We start from the raw sequence: 19,364 nt of genomic DNA, 5'->3' as shown, positions 1-19,364 counted from the left end.
AATTTGGCCAAAAAAATCTACCGAAGCATGTTGGTGCCATGTCATGACACCATGCCAAGTTTCATGATTTTCACGCATGTTTTGGATATACAGGAATTAAAAAACCAAGTTTCTCAATTTTTCCGGGCGAGCTACAACGCCCAGATGTTTGAATTTCATTCCCATCTCTTGCATGGGACCTATAAATTCACCCAAGGACACACAAGTGATTTTTCAAACAATTTTGGTGCACTGGAGCATGTGCTTGTAGTTCAAATTTGAATTATGCACATTAAATGCCTATAAACTCAATTAATGCATAAAAATGCCAAACGAACCCGGAATAATTCCAAAATTTAGCACGATACTTCTATTTGGTCTAATCTGCCTATGTAAAAAAAGTAAGGCGGGAGAAGGTAGTATACGTATCTCGTTTCACACACAGAGGTGACATGTTCCCTCTCGTAACCACGAGCCTTCTTGAGGGAAGCTCTGGTTTGCAAGAAGCTTACACCAAAGCTTGTCCCAACTCGGCCAAAAAATTTACCACAGCATTTTGGTGCCATGTCATGACACCATGCCAAGTTTCACGATTTTCAGGCGTGTTTTGGATTTACAGGAATTAAAAATCCAAGTCTCTCAATCTTTCCGGGCGAGCCACGATGCCTAGATGTTTGAATTTCATTCTCATCTCTTGCATGGGACCTATAAATTCACCCAAGGACACACATGTGATTTTTCAAACAACTTTGGTGCACTGAAGCATGTGCTTGTAGTTCAAATTTAAATTATGCACATTAATTGCCAAAAAATCAATTAATGCATAAAAATGCCAAACGAACCCGGAATAATTCCAAAATTTAGCACGATACTTCTATTTGGTCTAATCTGCCTATGTAAAAAAAGTAAGGCGGGAGAAGGTAGTATACGTATCTCGTTTCACACACAGAGGTGACATGTTCCCTCTCGTAACCACGAGCCTTCTTGAGGGAAGCTCTGGTTTGCAAGAAGCTTACACCAAAGCTTGTCCCAACTCGGCCAAAAAATTTACCACAGCATTTTGGTGCCATGTCATGACACCATGCCAAGTTTCACGATTTTCAGGCGTGTTTTGGATTTACAGGAATTAAAAATCCAAGTCTCTCAATCTTTCCGGGCGAGCCACGATGCCCAGATGTTTGAATTTCATTCTCATCTCTTGCATGGGACCTATAAATTCACCCAAGGACACACATGTGATTTTTCAAACAACTTTGGTGCACTGAAGCATGTGCTTGTAGTTCAAATTTAAATTATGCACATTAATTGCCAAAAAATCAATTAATGCATAAAAATGCCAAACGAACCCGGAATAATTCCAAAATTTAGCACGATACTTCTATTTGGTCTAATCTGCCTATGTAAAAAAAGTAAGGCGGGAGAAGGTAGTATACGTATCTCGTTTCGCACACGGAGGTGACATGTTCCCTCTCGTAACCACGAGCCTTCTTGAGGGAAGCTCCGGTTTGCAAGAAGCTTACACCAAAGCTTGTCCCATTTCGGCCAAAAAAATTACCGCAGCATGTTGGTGCCATGTCATGAAACCATGCCAAGTTTCACGATTTTCAGGCGTGTTTTGGATTTACAAGAATTAAAAATCCAAGTTTCTCGATCTTTCTGGCCGAGCCACGACGCCCAGATGTTTGAATTTCATTCTCATCTCTTGCATGGGACCTATAAATTCACCCAAGGACACACATGTGATTTTTCAAACAACTTTGGTGCACTGAAGCATGTGCTTGTAGTTCAAATTTAAATTATGCACATTAATTGCCAAAAAATCAATTAATGCATAAAAATGCCAAACGAACATGGAATAATTCCAAAATTTAGCACGATACTTCTATTTGGTCTAATCTGCATGTGTAAAAAAATTAAGGCGGGAGAAGGCAATATACGTATCTCGTTTCGCACACGGAGGTGACACGTTCCCTCTCGGAACCATGAGCCTTCTTGAGAGAAGCTCCGGTTTGCAAGAAGCTTACACCAAAGCTTGTCCCATTTCGGCCAAAAAAATTACCGCAGCATGTTGGTGCCATGTCATGAAACCATGCCAAGTTTCATGATTTTCAGGCGTGTTTTGGATTTACAAGAATTAAAAAACCAAGTTTCTCGATCTTTCTGGCCGAGCCACGACGCCCAGATGTTTGAATTTCATTCCTATTTCTTGCATGGGACCTATAAATTCACCCAAAGACACACATGTGATTTTTCAACCAACTTTGGTGCACTGGAGCATGTGCTTGTAGTTCAAATTTGAATTATGCACATTAAATGCCTAGAAACTCAATTAATGCATAAAAATGCCAAACGAACCCGGAATAATTCCAAAGTTAAACACGACACTCATGTACTAGTTGCATGTTCACTGTACGTAAATGTTCTAGCAATTCAAACACCATCCTTTCCCTCCGTAACACCATTTTGTCTTTCAAAACATAATGAAAAAATCAGGTATACCACAAACAGTTTACTAGAAAGAACTGTGTGGGATGCCATATAAAATATCTTGGTGCACCGTCTTGTCCGGCTTTCGCAGGAAGCTTCGTCGTCTACAGTCCACCGCCCTGCTTGAACCACATTTGCGCGCCAGTTTCTCGCGGCACCGAATGAAATTTTTTTGCCACCGCGGAAATATCTATCTCCCCGCCCCCTCCCTCCTACTAAAAGCCACATTTCCACTGTTCCTCCTTGCTTTCCAAGTTCAAAGCTTCACTGCTGCTTACTGGCGACTCAGCCTCCTCGCCGGCGACCCTTCTTCTTGCAGCGTTGCCTCCTCGCTGGCTACCCTTCTTCTTGCAGCGCCGCCTCCTCGCCGGCGACCCTTCTTCTTGCAGCACCGCCTCCTCGCGCGGCGACCCTACTTCTTGTTGCGTGGCCTCCTCGCCGCCGACCCTTCTTCTTGCTGCGCGGCCTCGTCGATATGGTCAGGTAATCCACACCCCACCCACACCATCCTCCTCCTTTCCCATCCCACATGCCCCGACCGATGGAGCGACACCTTCCACCGAAATCACTGCCCCCCTCCTCCAATTAAGCGCCGCCCATAGCCATTTTGCATGTAGTATAACGTGGAGCTCAGTAGCATGCGACCGCACGCGCGAACGAGGTTACTATGGCTGCCATGCATGTCGACCGCCAGATCTTGGAGGAGCACCTCGTCTTCGAGGCCACCGTCGACACCGCCATGCGGCTGTCTACTTTAAAATACAGTTCGTGATGTTTTCTCGAGGTCACCGCCAGTGCCTTCTAGTGATTTGTCCTCTGTAATGTTAATATGCAATCTGATGTTCAGTTAATAGTTTGGTCCTCTGAAATGTAATGTTCAGTTAACACTTTGGTCCAACAATTGCTACATTTCGTAGTACTGTTCTCAACCATTCATTGTTTTGTTAACTGTCTTATCTTCTAGTACATGTCTCTATTCTGCAATGTCGTGCTCAGTTAACTATTTTGGTTCATTTGGTCTGCTGTCCATTTAACTGTTTGGTTCAGTTCTGCAATTTGATTTTCATTTGTTGTGGGTACAATTTTGTATTGTTATGCACGTGACACCAATCGAATTTGGTTGTACTCAATACATATTCTACTGATAGTATGAAAACTCTCAGTTAACCTAATCAAGATCTTCCTTATGTGTGTTGCAGGGAAACAATGGGAGACACTGCGGTTTACCATCGAGGTTTGTTCAAGCAGGGTCCTTTGGCTAATAGCACATTATTGTGCAGTTGTAGGAATCATTCTAATATTTAGGTTTCTTACAATTTGGTTTGCACATGTAGGTCCTGCTGTCAGAGGCTTAGACCCACTGTTCGACCCATTTTGCATATGGGGAAATGAGATGTCCATGAATATCAGACAAGTCAAGAAACTCAGAAAGATTGTTAGGATGAAGAAACTTGCGACGAATAACAACAAGATCTTTGTTTGCACAATGAAGAAGACATCAGTCAACTATAGGATGGTACCAACTCTTTTACCTTGTTTTTACCCCTTGCGCCATTTCAAAATTTACAACAGCGATTTATGCATAGCTTTGTTTTTTCAGTACTTTTCAAAGCAGTTCACCGATGATTACCTCTCAAACCACCTGCATGGTCAAGAGGCGAGGAAGGTATTCATTCAACACCCATGGTATAATATTGAAGTCTTGCTGAAGAGGACGAAGGTTGGGCGGGCAATTATCCATAGCCACTGGCCTAAAGTTGCAAGGACATTCAACATCACTGAAGGCTCAATATTTGCCTTCCGCTTCTGCAGTTTCCCAGATGAGATTCATCTATCTATTTACCGTGTATGATGCTACTTTCTAAAGGTTTTTTATGCTGCATGTGAAACTTGGTGTTGTTGTGTAATGGCGTAACTGAGTGCCGAAGCTATCTGATGTAATTCGATTATGAAATCCTGGTTGCTTTTATACGGATATGAAATATCTGGCGTGTTTTATAAGAAATATCAGTTTGATTAGTACATGGATTATCAATAATAGGCTAATTACACTGTTTATTGGGGTTTTCTATTGCAAACGGTTACTTAGACAGCACCGTGGGCGATGAACTCAAACAACCTGCACGGTTTCTAGAAAGTAGGCGTGTTCGATCAACTAACAATCACACACGGCTTCCAGGAGCGAACTGTTTGCGTTAGGCCACATTGCACAAACGTTTCCACAAAGAACTGTGTGGGATGTACATACCTACGGAAATGATTTTTTGGGATTCACCGTGTGGGATGTACATACCTACGGAAATGATTTCTGGGATTCACTGTGTGGGATGTACATACCTACGGAAATGATTTATGGGATTCACCATGTGGGATGTACATACCTACGGAAATGATTTCTGGGATTCACCATGTGGGATGTACATACCTACGGAAGTGAGTGTGGGCGATAGGGGGGTCCTTCCCACACGACCCAGAAATCGTCGGGGATAGGCCCTCCTGGGACCCAGGCTGGGGTCGTGTGCGATCGGGCGAGGCATCGAAACCCAATCATTTCCGTAGGTTTGTACATCCCACACGGTAATCCGAGAAAATCATTTCCGTAGGTATGTACATCCCACACGGTGAATCCCAGAAATCATTTTCGTAGGTATGTACATCCCACATGGTGAATCCCAGAAATCATTTTCGTAGGTATGTACATCCCACACAGTGAATCCCAGAAATCATTTCCGTAGGTATGTACATCCCACATGGTGAATCCCAGAAATCATTTCCGTAGGTATGTACATTCCAAATGCCAGTGAACCCAATAATTTGGTATGTACTTCCGACAGTTTGTTTAGCACGTCGCTGTACCAGTGAATGCAATACGTGCCTTGCAACTCCTCATGTCACAGAGTAAGGACACCACAAGATTGAACCCACTACTATGCACCACTCCATCTGAAGATATAATCATCTAATTGGCCAAAGAAGACTCGTAGATCGAAAAGCATACATAGCTATACAATCACACATAGATAAATCTCAGAAAAAGACTCAAATACTTTCAATGGATAATCTGATCATAAACCCACAATTCATCGGATCCCAACAAACGCACCCCAAAAGTTACATCGAATAGATCTCCGAAGAGATCATTGTACTGAAGATCAAAGAGAGAGAAAGCCATCTAGCTACTGCTATGGACCCGTAGGTCCCCTAGAAACTACTCACACATCATCATGGAGGCAGTAAGGTTGACGAAGATTGCCTCCACAATGGTTTCCCCCTCCGTCATAGTATCAACGAAGGCCTTCAGATGGGATGGTGGAAGAACAGAGACTTGCGGTAGCGGAAGAATTGTTTCGGCTCTCGCTCTGGGGTTTTTTGAATCTTTCTGAATTTATAGAGTTGGAATTAGGGCAAACGGAGCCACGATGGGCCCACAAGCACACATGGCGCACCCTCCCGGGGCACGCCACCTAAGCTTGTGCCCTCCTCAATCATCGTCTGGTGCCTCCCCTAACCTTCTAGGGTCTCGTATGGTTCAAAAAAAATCACCGTAAAATTTCATCATGTTTGGACTTTATTTGGTATGTTTTTTGTACGAAAACAAAGAAGTAGGCAAAAAAACATGAACTGACACTAGACACCGAGTTAATAGGTTAGTCCATAAAAATAATATAAAATGACATATAAAGCATACAAGATTGATGATATATAGCATGAAACAATCAAAAATTATAGATACGTTGGAAAAGTATCATGGGGATGCGTGATACAAACGCGAAATAATTTTGAGTGGATTAGTGATACGAACGTAGAGCTATGCTTTCACATGTGTTGTCAGCGTCATATGTGTGGTAATGAATCTAGATCCCTTAAGAGCGTTTACTGCTCAAACACCGCTTCACTTAGTTTAGTTCCCTTTTACTTGTCTTTTATCTTTTCATCAGTAGTTTAGTAAACACTCCCTTTTTATTTGTCTTCCTAGCAACCTAGTGAAGTATTCAGACTTCGGTTTGTGTGTGCACGAAACTGTGTAAGTGACAAAGTAGTTGTGGGGTTTATGGTGCCTTCCTACTCGCTTCTTGTGGGATCGATAAACCTTACTTATGGCGAAATTTCTACAAAAACCTTGTGCACTTGTAGGGCATCACTAAGCTAACTCTTACTAACGCGTGCCTCTCGGCCATTCCTACTTTCGCTATGCGCGTTTTCATTCTGGGAGAGGGGGTTCATGCGAAATTTGATAAAGTTCATGCTTGATTTTTCTGGGACGCTGGCGCTAAAAAACATAAGTACCACATGGTCAGATAGGTTGATCTATGTAGACCTAGAAAACCAAAGAGGTCTCGGAATTTCCAACTCTAGACAGATGAACCTAGCCCTAGTTACTAAGTGGTTTTGAAAAATCTCGCAAAACGACAACGAGTTGTGGGATCTTATTCTTAAAGTCAAATCTTCCCGAACATACTCCTTTGCGTGCAATGTTGAGGCCACACAAATATGGAATGAGATCCAGAGATGTAAGGAGATATTTAATTTAGGAGCCAAATTCTTGATAGGGAATGAGAAGGGCACTGAATTTTGGCTGCCGAAATGGATTGCGGACAAATCCCTATTTGCGATGTATCCTTCTCTGTTTGTAATCGCCACAGAACCTCATGAGCTATTTAGCGATGATTTTTTCCTCTGGTTCGACCATCATCGTTGTTTGTGATCTCTATGGATGGCGGAAGCTAATTCCTTGGACAATATGAGTTCTTTGATCGAACATGAATCGCTCAGCCCGAACCGAGACATGATCACCTCGGAGCTGGAGGCCTCGGGTGGCTTCTTGGTCAAGTTTGCTTATGCCAAGCTGGTGCGAGGGCCCAGAGTTTGTTTTGCCAAACCTTCATGGGCCACACGTGTGCCCCTTGAAGTTTGTATCTTCCTTTGACAAGCTGCCTTGGACCACCTCCCCTTGGCTCTGAACCTCCAAAAACGTCACGGGTCGGGCAACGGCAGCTGCGCTCTATGTGGGTCCTTGGAGGACATTAATCACATCCTTTTCCAATGCGTCCTTGCTAGATTTGGAGCTACGTCCCGGAATGTTTTGGACAAACTTGGCACCCGAATTCGATGGTGCTAGCGCTTGTGCTCTTGCGTAACGTTCGTGGCCAACATGGTCGCCTAGCCTGGAGAACGTTTAGTGCTTTAGCCTGGACGCTATAAACTACCCTTAACAAACTTGCCATTAAGGGAACCATTCATGCTCACCCCGCTGATTATATCTTCAATTTTTTTCCAACAATGGTGCCCCTCTAAGGAAGAGGAAGGACAACGAAGCGGAGGCCACCATCCTTAACAAGATCAAACACCTTCATGTTGTTCACAAGAGCTCTTGAGCTTGCCATGGTTGTTTCATTTCTATTTTAGCGATTTTTTTGAGTCACAAGTTGTATCCAACGCTTTTATTCAGTTATGTAACCTATAACTCTCTGCTACTCTAGCCGATGTTGGCTTTATTAATTTATTAAAAACGGATGTTTCTTGTATCAATTTTCTAAAAAACAATAACAATGGTGCGGCGCAAAACAATAATTCAGATATTAATAATCGAAGATATACTAACACCCTAAAAACCCGAGGATAAACATGACTCAGACACGCACATCTCAAATATCATCACAAAAACGAGGAAGTTGACTATCGAAGGCGTGTCGAGGCAGGTGGCTAGTGCGCGCGTGTGCTGGTGTCATCTTCATGGTTCCTTTTCCATTTCCATATTTGTGGACCAGAGCAAAATGGTAGCGCTATTCCAACTGACGTGGTTTACACTGGTCGGTGCAATTGCAAGTGTGAATGCAACGAGTACTATATAATAAACAAATGCTCCTTTCTTGGTTTGTAATCGTGGTCTGTCGTGCCGTGGTTAGGCCAGCAGACCCTCACAGCACCGTCATTACCGCACCACACACAAAAATATAATCTCGTGAACAAAAACAAGTTTTTTTTTCAACAGAAAAAACTACTCAGAGAGAGAGAGAGAGAGAGAGAGAGGGGAAACGCGAGCGAGGAAGGTCAAGCCGGGAGGAGACGCACAGATCCCTCCCTCTCCTCTGCACATCTCTCCTCCCTCCCCCACGACGCGGCAAAAACAGGGAGGAGAGAGAGCGAGAGAGGGAGCCCGAGCCCGAATCCCTGCGATCCCCCCTCCCGGTCTGAGGATCCGGCGATCAGCCATGAACGAGAAGGCCTCCGTCTCCAAGGAGCTCAACGCCAGGCACAAGAAGGTCCGTCTCGTCGCCACTGTTCCCCTCTCCCCCTCTCGACACCACCATCATTAGATCGGAGCCGCACGCTGCTGCTTCGAATGGACCGGGAATCAAAACAGAACCGACGGGACGCGCAGCTCCTCTTTTCGGGCGGGATTCGGGATCCGCGACGGCGTGGATCTGCGATTGGTTTTGCGGTTCCTGACAAGGAGCAGATCCGAGGTTCGCTTCGCCGCGCTCTGATGACCGGGATATCGAGGAACCGGACGCGGTTGCTGGTTTTTGCGTTAGGCAGTTCCGTCAGACGGCCTCGTCGAAGCCGGTTGAGATATGGGAATCGCCATTCGGCCGTTTGGCTGTAAATTTCATCGCTCCGTTACGGATTTCCGTCTCCTGGGTGGGATTACAGAGAAGGCGCAATGCTTGCTCATATGCTGCTTCATAGTATCTGTTGCTCATATTCCCCGGGCGACAAAACTTGAGTAATACCCTCCCGTTGGATAGAGTAGGAGCAGGAGCACTCTATTATGTATGTCTACGGTGTAGTAGCACTCTAGTATGTTAGTATGTCTACGGTGCTGAATAAGGACAAGCATGGCGTAGATTCCAATCAAATACCACTTCAATTTTGTGCCTCCTATATTTGTGTTGCGTATTCGTGGAACAGAAGGTTTATAACATCGTGTCAGCAATCTCACCGTCTATCAATCTCACCGGCTATCTTTGATGTCACGTGAGCTAAAAGGAAGCGACAGCATATGTGCTTATGTTGCAATCACACTCTTCTGTTACTCATGTTTGTCGCGTAGCGTTTATGACCCATTGTCATTCTTTGTCTACATTTATTTCCAGATATTGGAAGGCCTTCTGCGGTTGCCGGAGAACAGAGAATGTGCAGACTGCAAGTCAAAGTGAGTGGTCCTATGCAATTGGTTATTTTTAACGTATCTATTGATGGGTCGGACAAAATTTATGTTATCGATAGATTTGACATGGCCTATTTTGGTAGGCAGCTGTTTGATTCATGAATTGGACATTTTAGTGGTCAGTTCCGTTTGTTGATCTGTGTTATGTTATAGAGTTAATGCTATAGTAGTTATTTTATGCCTTACCTTGTGTTTCAAGATTTAATATCTGAAGTTTGGCCTATATTATGCATGTGGGAATAGGTTTATCGCGCGGATGTATCATTAGTGCTTGTATCTAGACATGTGCAACTGCAATCTGTGGAGAAAGATGTTGAAATGACATTGTTCAGTTATAGTTGCCTTTTAGGCTAGTCTTTTCCCTCTATCTCCGTTCACATGTGCAGATGCTTTGAGTTCCATTTATATGCATTCATTGCGGATCGACACTTATGCTCACAATTCTTGTTCTACTCAACAATTGCTAACACTTTGCTCATGCTGCAGGGGTCCTCGATGGGCAAGTGTCAATATTGGGATCTTCGTATGCATGCAGTGTTCTGGAATTCATAGAAGCCTTGGGGTACACATATCAAAGGTCAGTGACTAATCATTTGCATCAGTTAACTGCTTCTTTTTCCGACTCCACTCTCGCCGGAAAAGCTTTGTCCTTCATTGAGTTGTTCTGACAAAACTTAGTAGAAGCCGCAATGGTGATGTCTGGCTTGAGGTGAACCACTTTCAGGACAATCTGGGCATGCTAGGGTTCTTTATCAAACGTTTTAAACTCATTGCCTGCTAATAGGTAAACGGAGTTGATGTAAACGTATCATAATACAACCCAATAAAGTGGTCATCATGTGCCACAACTCAGTTTCAGTGGATTAGCTTAGCCCCATCATACCACATATTGTAGGCCATTCTCTTTTTCTTTGATTTTGAGCATTAATATGCTTATGTTTCTTTAGGTTATTATTTCCTTTACTTTGGTCTTGTGGCATTTCAGTACAATTTTGTTGAGCAGAAACCAAAAGTGTACTTACCAGGAGAGAACATCAACAGTTCTTGAGCTGTTCCTTATGTTCAATTCTTTACATCATATGTTTTCTTCCTTTCATCTTGTCTGCTGTATTATGTACATTTAAGAGATTAGGCAGCATTCAGTTTTTTTTTTTCATTCTTACAAAACATTTCTTCCTGATGCAGGTAAGGTCTGCTACTCTGGATACATGGTTGCCAGAGCAAGTTGCATTTATTCAATGTATGGATTACTCTCTCCTGGAATTTCTAAATGCAAACTTTCGTTAACGAAACCATGATTTCACTTAATGCGATAATTGTATTCATGTTCTTGCAGCAATGGGAAATGAAAAGGCAAATGGCTATTGGGAAGCAGAGCTGCCCCCTAATTATGACAGGGTTGGGATAGAAAACTTCATCCGTGCAAAGTATGATTCATTCCTGCTCTTTCTATCTAGCATAACGTGTTCTCTGTACTTTTCATATAATGTAAGTAACATCATGTCTGAAATATAGATACGAGGACAAGAGGTGGATACCGAGGAATGGAACATCAAAACTGCCCTCTGGTGCTCGAGATGAGAAGAGCTCTGAATCTCAGGCCAGTCATGCTAACAGGGGTGGGCACGCTCAAAAACCTTCATTTGAGCAACACCGTGTTTCACCAGCTGCTACGAAAAGAACTGTTCCAGTGGCTTCTAGGATGCACACACAAGTAACTCTTTTGTACTACCACAAGCTTTTACTATGCAACTATTAATTCGTTGGCACCTGGCCTTGATGGCCTTGGTATTTATTTTTCTAATGATGAAATGTTAATAATTCATGTTGCAAAATTCTTGTTACTATGTATGTTAAAAAAAATCCGGGTTATTATCTGTTGCAAGTTTCTTAATTAATATCAACAGTCTAAATATGTAATCTTAAATGAAGAAAGACCTGTAAGCTCTTATATAGGGTTTGTTATATGCATTTGATCACATCTACTTCAAGTAATCTCGGGGTCTCTGCTTAGTTTTTTTCATAGTTAAAAAAGGCGCGCCTAAGGCCTTGTACAATGGGAGATGCTTAGAGGGGTGCTTAGAAAAATAAACCGAGATTTTCTGAAGCACCGGTGCCTATTTCTACAGGAGAGACGCTTAGTTAAGTGTCTACCCTGTACAAATAAGCACCGGTGCTTAAGGAAAGTCTGGTTTATTTCTCTAAGCACCTCCCATTGTACAAAGCCTAAGCGAGCGCTTAAGCGCGCCTAGGCTCTAGGCGTTGGCAAAACGCATTGCGCATAACTACGCGTAATCTGTGCATAACTGCGCATAAGCATGCGCTTTGGTCAGTAAAGCGCAAGGCGGTGGCAAAACGCACAATTAACGCCTAGCGCTTTTTTGAACTATGTTTTTTTTTTAATTCACTGTATCCTATTGAACAAAGTTTTCTTCTGCTGATAACCTTGAGTTTTTATCTGGAAAATAGGCATCACCTCAGCCAAAAGCAGAACTACCAGTTCCCAAGGTTGCTTCGCCTCCTCAGCCAGCAAAATCTCCTGCTAAAGTTGATGTGACACCCCCAAAAGTTCATCAGCCATCGGTTGCACCCCCTCCTAAAGTTGACTATGCCATTGACCTCTTTAACATGTTATCAATGGACGGAACAACTGAGAAAGAATCAGAGTCATCTTCCAACGACGATAGTGCTTGGGATGGCTTCCAGTGTAAGCTCTTATGAGTAACTTTTTGAGTGAAATTATTCTCTTGTCATGAGCACTGCATCGTGTTTATTTTGTACACTTAGTGGAGATACCATGTTTTTGGATTGCCATGTCAATTTGTTTTGCATTCCTCATGGATATTAAAATTATTCAGCTGCAGAACCAGCACCTAACTCCGAGAAAAAGGGTACTGCTAAGCCAGTAGAAAGTAAGGTCCAGTCTACATCGGGAATCGAAGACTTATTTAAAGACTCGCCAGCTGTGGCAGCGTCTTCAGCTCCAGTTGCTTCCAAATCAAACCCACAGACGGATATCATGAGTCTGTTTGAGAAGGTCAGCACATGCACTCCTCGCACTACTTATATGTTTATTTGAAATGGCTCTGACCACAAGAGCACATGTAGGCTTTACCTAAAGAAATGTTTTTTTTTGCAGTCGAATATGGTATCACCATTTGCTATCCATCAGCAGCAGCTTGCTTTTATGACCCAGCAACAAGCTTTACTGATGGCTGCTCTTAAATCTGGAAATGCACCCCAAATGGCTCCGGGGAATGTACCCCAAATGGTTCCGGGAAATGCCAGTGTGCTAAATACCAATGGTTCTAATGCCCCTAATGGAAGCTTGCCTTCCCATAGCTGGCCAAATCTAGGTTATCAAAACCCTGCGTCTATTCCAGCAGCAGCACCACAGAATGGTGTCGCCAAGGTGACGACTTGTAGATAATATTTAGATATATGTGCATTAGAATGTTAGTTATATTGTTTGTTTCATCTGTTTTTCTATTCGGTCTACTGTTTGGCAGGCTGTGAACAACAATCAGGACTTCTTTTCTGGGAACTTCGGTTTTGGTTCGCCCGGGTAAGTTTTGTTATCTTTTAAGAGTTTGTGACCGTTCCATACTTCAGCGTTCCCTCTTATATTTCTTTACAGAGGGAGTACTAGATATGAAAGCAGGTTTTACATTTTGTTTTCTGATGCCACCTGTGGGTTTGCAGCATGCCAGCAAATGGGGCCACAACGGCAGGTGCTAACAAGAGCGCATCCACCCCTACCTCTTCTACCTTGCCATCTCAATCAGGCAAAGAGTATGATTTTTCCTCATTAACTCAAGGAATGTTCTCGAAGCGATGAATGGCTTGCGATACTTGGAAATGGATGAGAGAGGCCTCCATTGGGCGCAGATTTAGGGAGAACGTTGGGGGGCGCTTGTACACTGTTTTACCGAGGCAGCTTTGCCAATTGTGGATACATAGTTACATCACCTTGTGGGCCAACAAGTGCGGATATGGCAGAAAACTGCTCATGTTGTTTCCTACAGCTGAATAGTCTCATTGTTACAGTGATGCCAAAAACTTCAAACAGAGGATTCCCTTGTGGGCCTGTTGAACCTTTTCTCTTGTTCAGGGTGTAGTTGCAATACCAAATATCGATTACTTTGTATTGTATGCCAATAATTTTATTCTGTTGTGTTTGTATTGTTGTGACTTGCCCTTTAAATGCACTGAAGACTGAACGCTTGTTTATTGGTATCCTCTTTTTTTAAACTACTGGCATCTGTTGGTTACTACGGTCGGGCTGCACACGACACAAGATTTAAACGGTTCTCCTTGTCTAAGTTGGCATAAACAAGCTTTAAACGGTTCTTCATTACATGCTTCATTTCTGCCAAAAATAATCAACTGTTGGTACACAAACAAACATATCACTATACTTGTGATAGACCGATGGCATAAACTTTGGTATCAACGATACATGATACAGCTACAAAATTGCTGAAACATGTTGGGACGTAACTATCCGCCAGACAGAGACATGTTGTACCGCAAACATCAACGCAGCAATTGGGTACCAGATGCGCTGCCCTGGCCAACCTCCCGTGTCCCAACAGCGACACGCCGGCAAGCCTGAAGCAATATTTCGAAGATCACATCGCCGTTGTTATCCCATTCCAAAATGGGGTTGCAATTAGTCATCGGTAAGATGGTCACTCACTCAGTGAACTGGAGTACATACCAGTCAAGGCGGCGACAGGGCTTTGATTCGCCAGGAGGAGGTTTCACCGGCGGCAGGCTGATGCGCTCTCAGCATTTTCGTGTAATGCTCAAGGGTATGGGCATTCTCGTCCATCTTGTCGGTAGACATTGTATCCTCGGCCAGCTTCACTGCGGCCATCTGCGACACCTCAAAATTATCTCCAGCCAGCTGCACCTGACGGGCGATATCTTCTTTCCCCAGCTGTGTTAGAACTACAAGTAGGCTTCTAAGCTCTTTTTGCGCACCAGTGGCCAGAGACATCCCCTTGAGATGCTCCACGAGTGCCATCTCCTCCCCAGGACTGCGGAAACAGTGCTTCTAGTGAGTCGACAAGATAGACAGACAAACAAGCGGAAACAGTACAAAACAGGGCTTTGAGTGCAATAATCTGATAACCGGAAAAAAAAACGAGTCACCTACCTTCCAGCTCGTATCTTGCCAGCTTTCTTTTGACGCCTTGACCCTCGTGACTTGCTGGCGCTGCTAGATATGACAGAAGCGCTCGATTCCTTCGTTGACCTGTCCACACAGCATTTGAAAATCACATTAAATAAGGAAGACGGAATTGGAACATTTACACAAGGACTTAGGAACTTAAAACGGCAGAATTACAAACCTTGTCGTGTATGCACTCATTTCGCTGAAGCTAGAGCTGACTTCTGAAATGTTGTCGTCTTTGACATCCATAAATCGGTCCTCTGACTGTAGTTTAGCTGCGAGAGATAATCTCCTCTGCCGCACAGCGACATAGCGTGCTAGATATTTACCCACCTTCAGCAATCCTTCCTGATACTCAGATATCAGCAATGCAGCGCACTCCAGAGCTGCATCTTTAACAGTATCAACAAGATCCTGCCTGCTGTGCATATAAGCCACTCTAAGAGCCTCTTCCCACTCTCTTGCCATGATGTAGCAGCCTACACCTCTATCAACATCTGAACAATACTCCAGTGCGATTTTGGCGGCATCTCCTGGCTTCCCGAGTGCTTGGAACTCATCACATAGCTCCTGTGCTAGTTGAAGAATTTCTTCCTTTGTGAAGTTCAGAAGGCCTGTAACAGTGAACACACCTCTCCAGTCCCCACAGGCATGATAAGCTTTCAAAGATTTCTGATATGATGAGCAGCATTGATAAGTTATTGCAGCTTCTCCAAAGCATTTCTCTTCAAAAAGATGGTCGCCCCATGCCTCAAGAATTTGATGTCTTTTATCTGGGTCACTAAATAACTGGAGGCCCAGTGGGAACAGCTGAGGGTTAGAATTAAGGAGTTCCATGCAGTCCGCATGATACTCATTACCAGCAGACACAATGTTTCTGAGAGCACTCTCATATCTTGCAAGTTTCAAATCTATTGTGTACCTCATAATAGCAGGAGGCAGGCATTCAAGACCCTTAAGAAAAGGAAGGAACTCCTTTGGATCTTTTTGGGAATTTAAAGCAACTATAGCAGCAAGATTCAGATCATACAGTCCCAAAGCAGCATTAAAAACAGCTTCTGGTTCTGTTAACCAAAGCAAGTGCTTCAAAGACTCTTCAGCAGATGGGTAAAGCTTCCGTCGGCCATCATCAACCCCATGAAGTTCCAGTTCTCGAATGACTTTAATTCTATTCAATGCTTCTTCCAACAATGGAGGTTCGCTACGCGCCAAAGTGGTCAGTATGCATAGTTCTCTTGATGAGCTTTCTTCTATTTGTTCCTCAAGGGCTTTTCTGATTGCCATCAGTACAGATGTTACTTTGTTCTCTGACAAGGCGCCATGCAGATTTTCACTATCCATTGAGCTCGAGCACTGCTCAGGGAATGATATGTACGCCTCATACAATTTGCCGCTGACATTCTCATTCTTAATTGAGCAAACAAATTCAGTGATGTGGCTAAGGTTATTGACTTCGTTAACAAAATCTGCTGCTGACTTGATAAAAGCTTTCCATCCACAGTAATCAACCAACATATTGAAATCTATTCGATGACGTCTTACCATGTCCATTGCATCTTTAAAACGCCTCTGGACCAGTGCCTGGACAATTGCAACAAGGACCAGCTTTCTAGGGTACATACACTCTAAGTTACCACGGGTTGTTTGAATTATGACAGCCGCTTCATCACCATGGAGAACACCAACCAATTTTGCCCCTTTTTCCCACACAGTGATATGCTCTTTGCTTGGCTTTGCTCGAGGATGGTTGTTAACATGGCTATCAATTGTCACTTGGCCGTTTTTTAGGAAAATCTCATTGACGTCCACAATGAACAAAAGATCCTGCTTAGTAGTCACAAGCAAGTGGGTCACAACCTGCTCAGTAGCTCCGTAAGAACTGGAATAGAATGTGAAGCTGCTGCAGTTGTTGCTCAATAACCTTTTGCCCAGGTGCAGCTTACTGCTGTCATCAAGTCCAAGCAGAAGGGTTCGAACCACACCATTTTCATGGCATGGAACGGCAGTCATTGAAGGACATGATGTTGGAAAATCATAATCAGGACAAAGTTCACCGCTTTGTATCGGTGCAGTCATTCTCAACTCTGAACAGTATTCAACAATCTTTCCTCCACTTAACTGGATAAAGGCTGAACCTCCTTTTGCTGGGTTTCGGGAGACTCCAATAACAGGACCCTCCAGAGGCATTCTCTTTGATACTCTAGCTTGCCAACCAGATGAACTCACTGAACCTGGCAAACAGTCCTCAGAACATACAAGTTTAATCTCATTGACAAAGAACAGTGAATCATGTTTTTCTTCTAAGTTGCCAGCTTCACTGGACCTCATAGGTGTTGAAGAACAGTAATCACTGAAGCGACAGATACCAATTAAGGTACGTGTATCTATCCATGTGAGGTGCATAGAGTTATTCAAACTGAAGTCACAATGGCAAGGGTCAACAGTTATCCCATTGCCTTCAAACTTTTCCCATGTATCTGTTGCCGGAAGTTCCACAACACATAAGCTGCCATTTGAAAGATAAGCAGTCAAATGGTTCTTTGAGTTCTTGGATACAAAACAAACCTCATTCACGGCACAAGGAAATGCAAGAAAGAACAGAGACATAGGGGGTGGCATGAGGCCCAAATGTAGCGGAGTTATAAGGATACGGGGGCCATCAATAACTAATGCAACTGAAGTTTCACTGACAGCAGTAGTCCATGCAAACCTGTGTGCAATGACCTCACCTCCCAGTGTCCAACAAATGAGATGCAGCGGTTTTGTCGGGTCCCAAGAGAACTTCACCCCCTCATTCTTTGTGTAGCGCAGTTCTTGTTTCAAATACCAGTGATTGTTGCTGCAGGACCATATTTTAATAACATCATACTGGCCACAAGAAACTAGAGCAGCTAGGAGTTCAGAGTTGCAGTTCCATTTTAATGCTTGGATGACAACCTCTGCTGGTTCTTCAATAGAAAAGTGGCTTCTTTCTAAGCCATTCTTCTCATAGAATACAATGAGAGGACACTTTCCCTCTGTTTTCCTGTCATGGGCAGTGACAACCTTTGCTCCGCTCGGCATCCAGTCTAATGATTGCCCCATGAAATTCCTGGTGTCTGAAGAAGAATGAACCTTTCCAGATTCACGTTCCCAAATAGTAAGTTTTTTAGGGCTACCATCAAAGCCCCCAAGGGTAGCAAAATGTTTTCCATCACCCCTCCAAGAGACACAACTTTGGATCTGACCATCAGAAGTATTGATCTCGCATGCAGAAGCACTCTGGGAACAATCATGTTAGAATAGAGAAGACATAAAATCACTTTTTATATATATATTATAACATTCATCATAGCAACATGCAATGACTAAAACTTAAGCAGTAGATAATATATACTACACTCCTAATCCATGGAGATCAACGGGAGATGTGTTCTAACAGTAATGAATTAAATGCGGTGTGTTTTAAGACTTAAAAAGGCACTGGGATCTGACACTAGAAAATCCTCTTGCAATATGTTTCCCCAACTCACACCATTCTACCATGAGACCTACTAAAACAAACACACTAAAAAACCACACCACATTGCTCTACTGGGTCAAATCCCTGCATCCATTATAATCACACTGAATACACCATATCTTTAGCTAGATCAGATAAGCAAAACTTACTTGAGGGTCAATAGAAGTCTCAAACAGCACTTCCCAATCATGTGTCATGACGAGCAGTTGCCCCAATCCGGTTGTTACAGAGAGAAGGGCCCCATCAGGACTAGATGCAATGGTCTTGACACCACCCTCCAATCTTCCTACAACTTCGGTTGTTCTTTCCTCCACATTATACAATAAGAGACACCCGTCCGCTGAACCAAGGAGTAGAGACTCCTTCTCCATTAGATAATCCATGGCAACTATGAAATCTCCAGGCTCAAGAAGAACCTCCTCCACATCTGAATCTAGAGTGGTTTTACTCCATTGCAGAGGTTGCTGTGGAAAAGAAAGCATGGCAATCAATAAGACAGGAATACACACTCTCTAACATACAAACACATTTTCTATTGAAAGATCTTTTCACACATACTGACGAGTTTTTTAAAATGAAATATACTAATGAACTAGTGTAGCATTACCATGGTCAATTGAATATAAACTCTGTTTGAAGTGTAAACACTTTCCAAAATTTAAGCAGGAACCCGCAGTCGCAATAGAATGAAATGGAATTCATGAGTTGAGGATCCGTACCTGGGTGGAGGCGAGGAGATTAACGGAATAGAGGAAGTTGGCGGAGGAGACGAAGAAGGCACGGTGGCGCTCGGCGTCGATGGCGGATACGACAAGGGTCTCGCCGTCGAGATGGAGCTGGAGCTCCTGCACGATCCTGGTCACAAGCTTCAGATTCTTCATATCGCCGCCTTTCCCCTTAAGGCGCCCGCGGCGGCGCCGAACGAGGACGGTGAGGACAAGGGACCTCCGGTCGCGGCAAAGGGCGTCGGCAAACGAGGGCGGCGATCTTGGTCGGGAGGGGGAGGTGGTGCGGGGACACGAGCAAGAGAGGAGGCCGGAGCGACC

The 19,364-nt window shown here is 43.6% G+C and overlaps 2 protein-coding genes across 3 annotated transcripts; one reads left to right on the top strand and one right to left on the bottom strand.

Annotated features, from left to right (window-relative positions):
• Positions 1-8,444: 8,444 nt before the first annotated feature.
• LOC100682412 (ADP-ribosylation factor GTPase-activating protein AGD5) lies at positions 8,445-13,867 on the top strand. The gene is made up of 11 exons (XM_044475569.1): positions 8,445-8,729; positions 9,564-9,622; positions 10,124-10,214; positions 10,823-10,877; positions 10,974-11,064; positions 11,153-11,351; positions 12,107-12,344; positions 12,496-12,674; positions 12,777-13,049; positions 13,147-13,202; positions 13,340-13,867. Exons 1-11 carry the CDS (start codon positions 8,679-8,681, stop codon positions 13,473-13,475), a joined length of 1,428 nt encoding a protein of 475 aa, XP_044331504.1. The 5' UTR covers positions 8,445-8,678; the 3' UTR covers positions 13,476-13,867.
• A 99-nt stretch (positions 13,868-13,966) lies between these two features.
• Positions 13,967-19,358, bottom strand: LOC123052409 (elongator complex protein 1). Of its 2 annotated transcripts, none has more exons than XM_044475568.1 (6): positions 19,038-19,358; positions 18,468-18,782; positions 14,995-18,077; positions 14,799-14,897; positions 14,337-14,679; positions 13,967-14,248 (listed from the first exon to the last, which is right to left on the bottom strand). In XM_044475568.1, the coding sequence occupies exons 1-5, from the start codon at positions 19,197-19,199 to the stop codon at positions 14,361-14,363; spliced, it is 3,978 nt and encodes a 1,325-aa protein (XP_044331503.1). In that variant the 5' UTR covers positions 19,200-19,358; the 3' UTR covers positions 13,967-14,248; positions 14,337-14,360. The 2 variants fall into 2 exon arrangements, with proteins under 2 accessions (XP_044331503.1, XP_044331502.1); XM_044475567.1 differs by having other exon boundaries at positions 14,358-14,679.
• Between the last annotated feature and the right edge of the window lie 6 nt (positions 19,359-19,364).

The sequence above is a fragment of the Triticum aestivum genome, chromosome 2D (assembly GCF_018294505.1).
Source record: "Triticum aestivum cultivar Chinese Spring chromosome 2D, IWGSC CS RefSeq v2.1, whole genome shotgun sequence".
In the NCBI taxonomy this organism is placed as follows: Eukaryota; Viridiplantae; Streptophyta; class Magnoliopsida; order Poales; family Poaceae; genus Triticum; species Triticum aestivum.
This window is presented reverse-complemented; position numbering and strand designations above follow the sequence as displayed.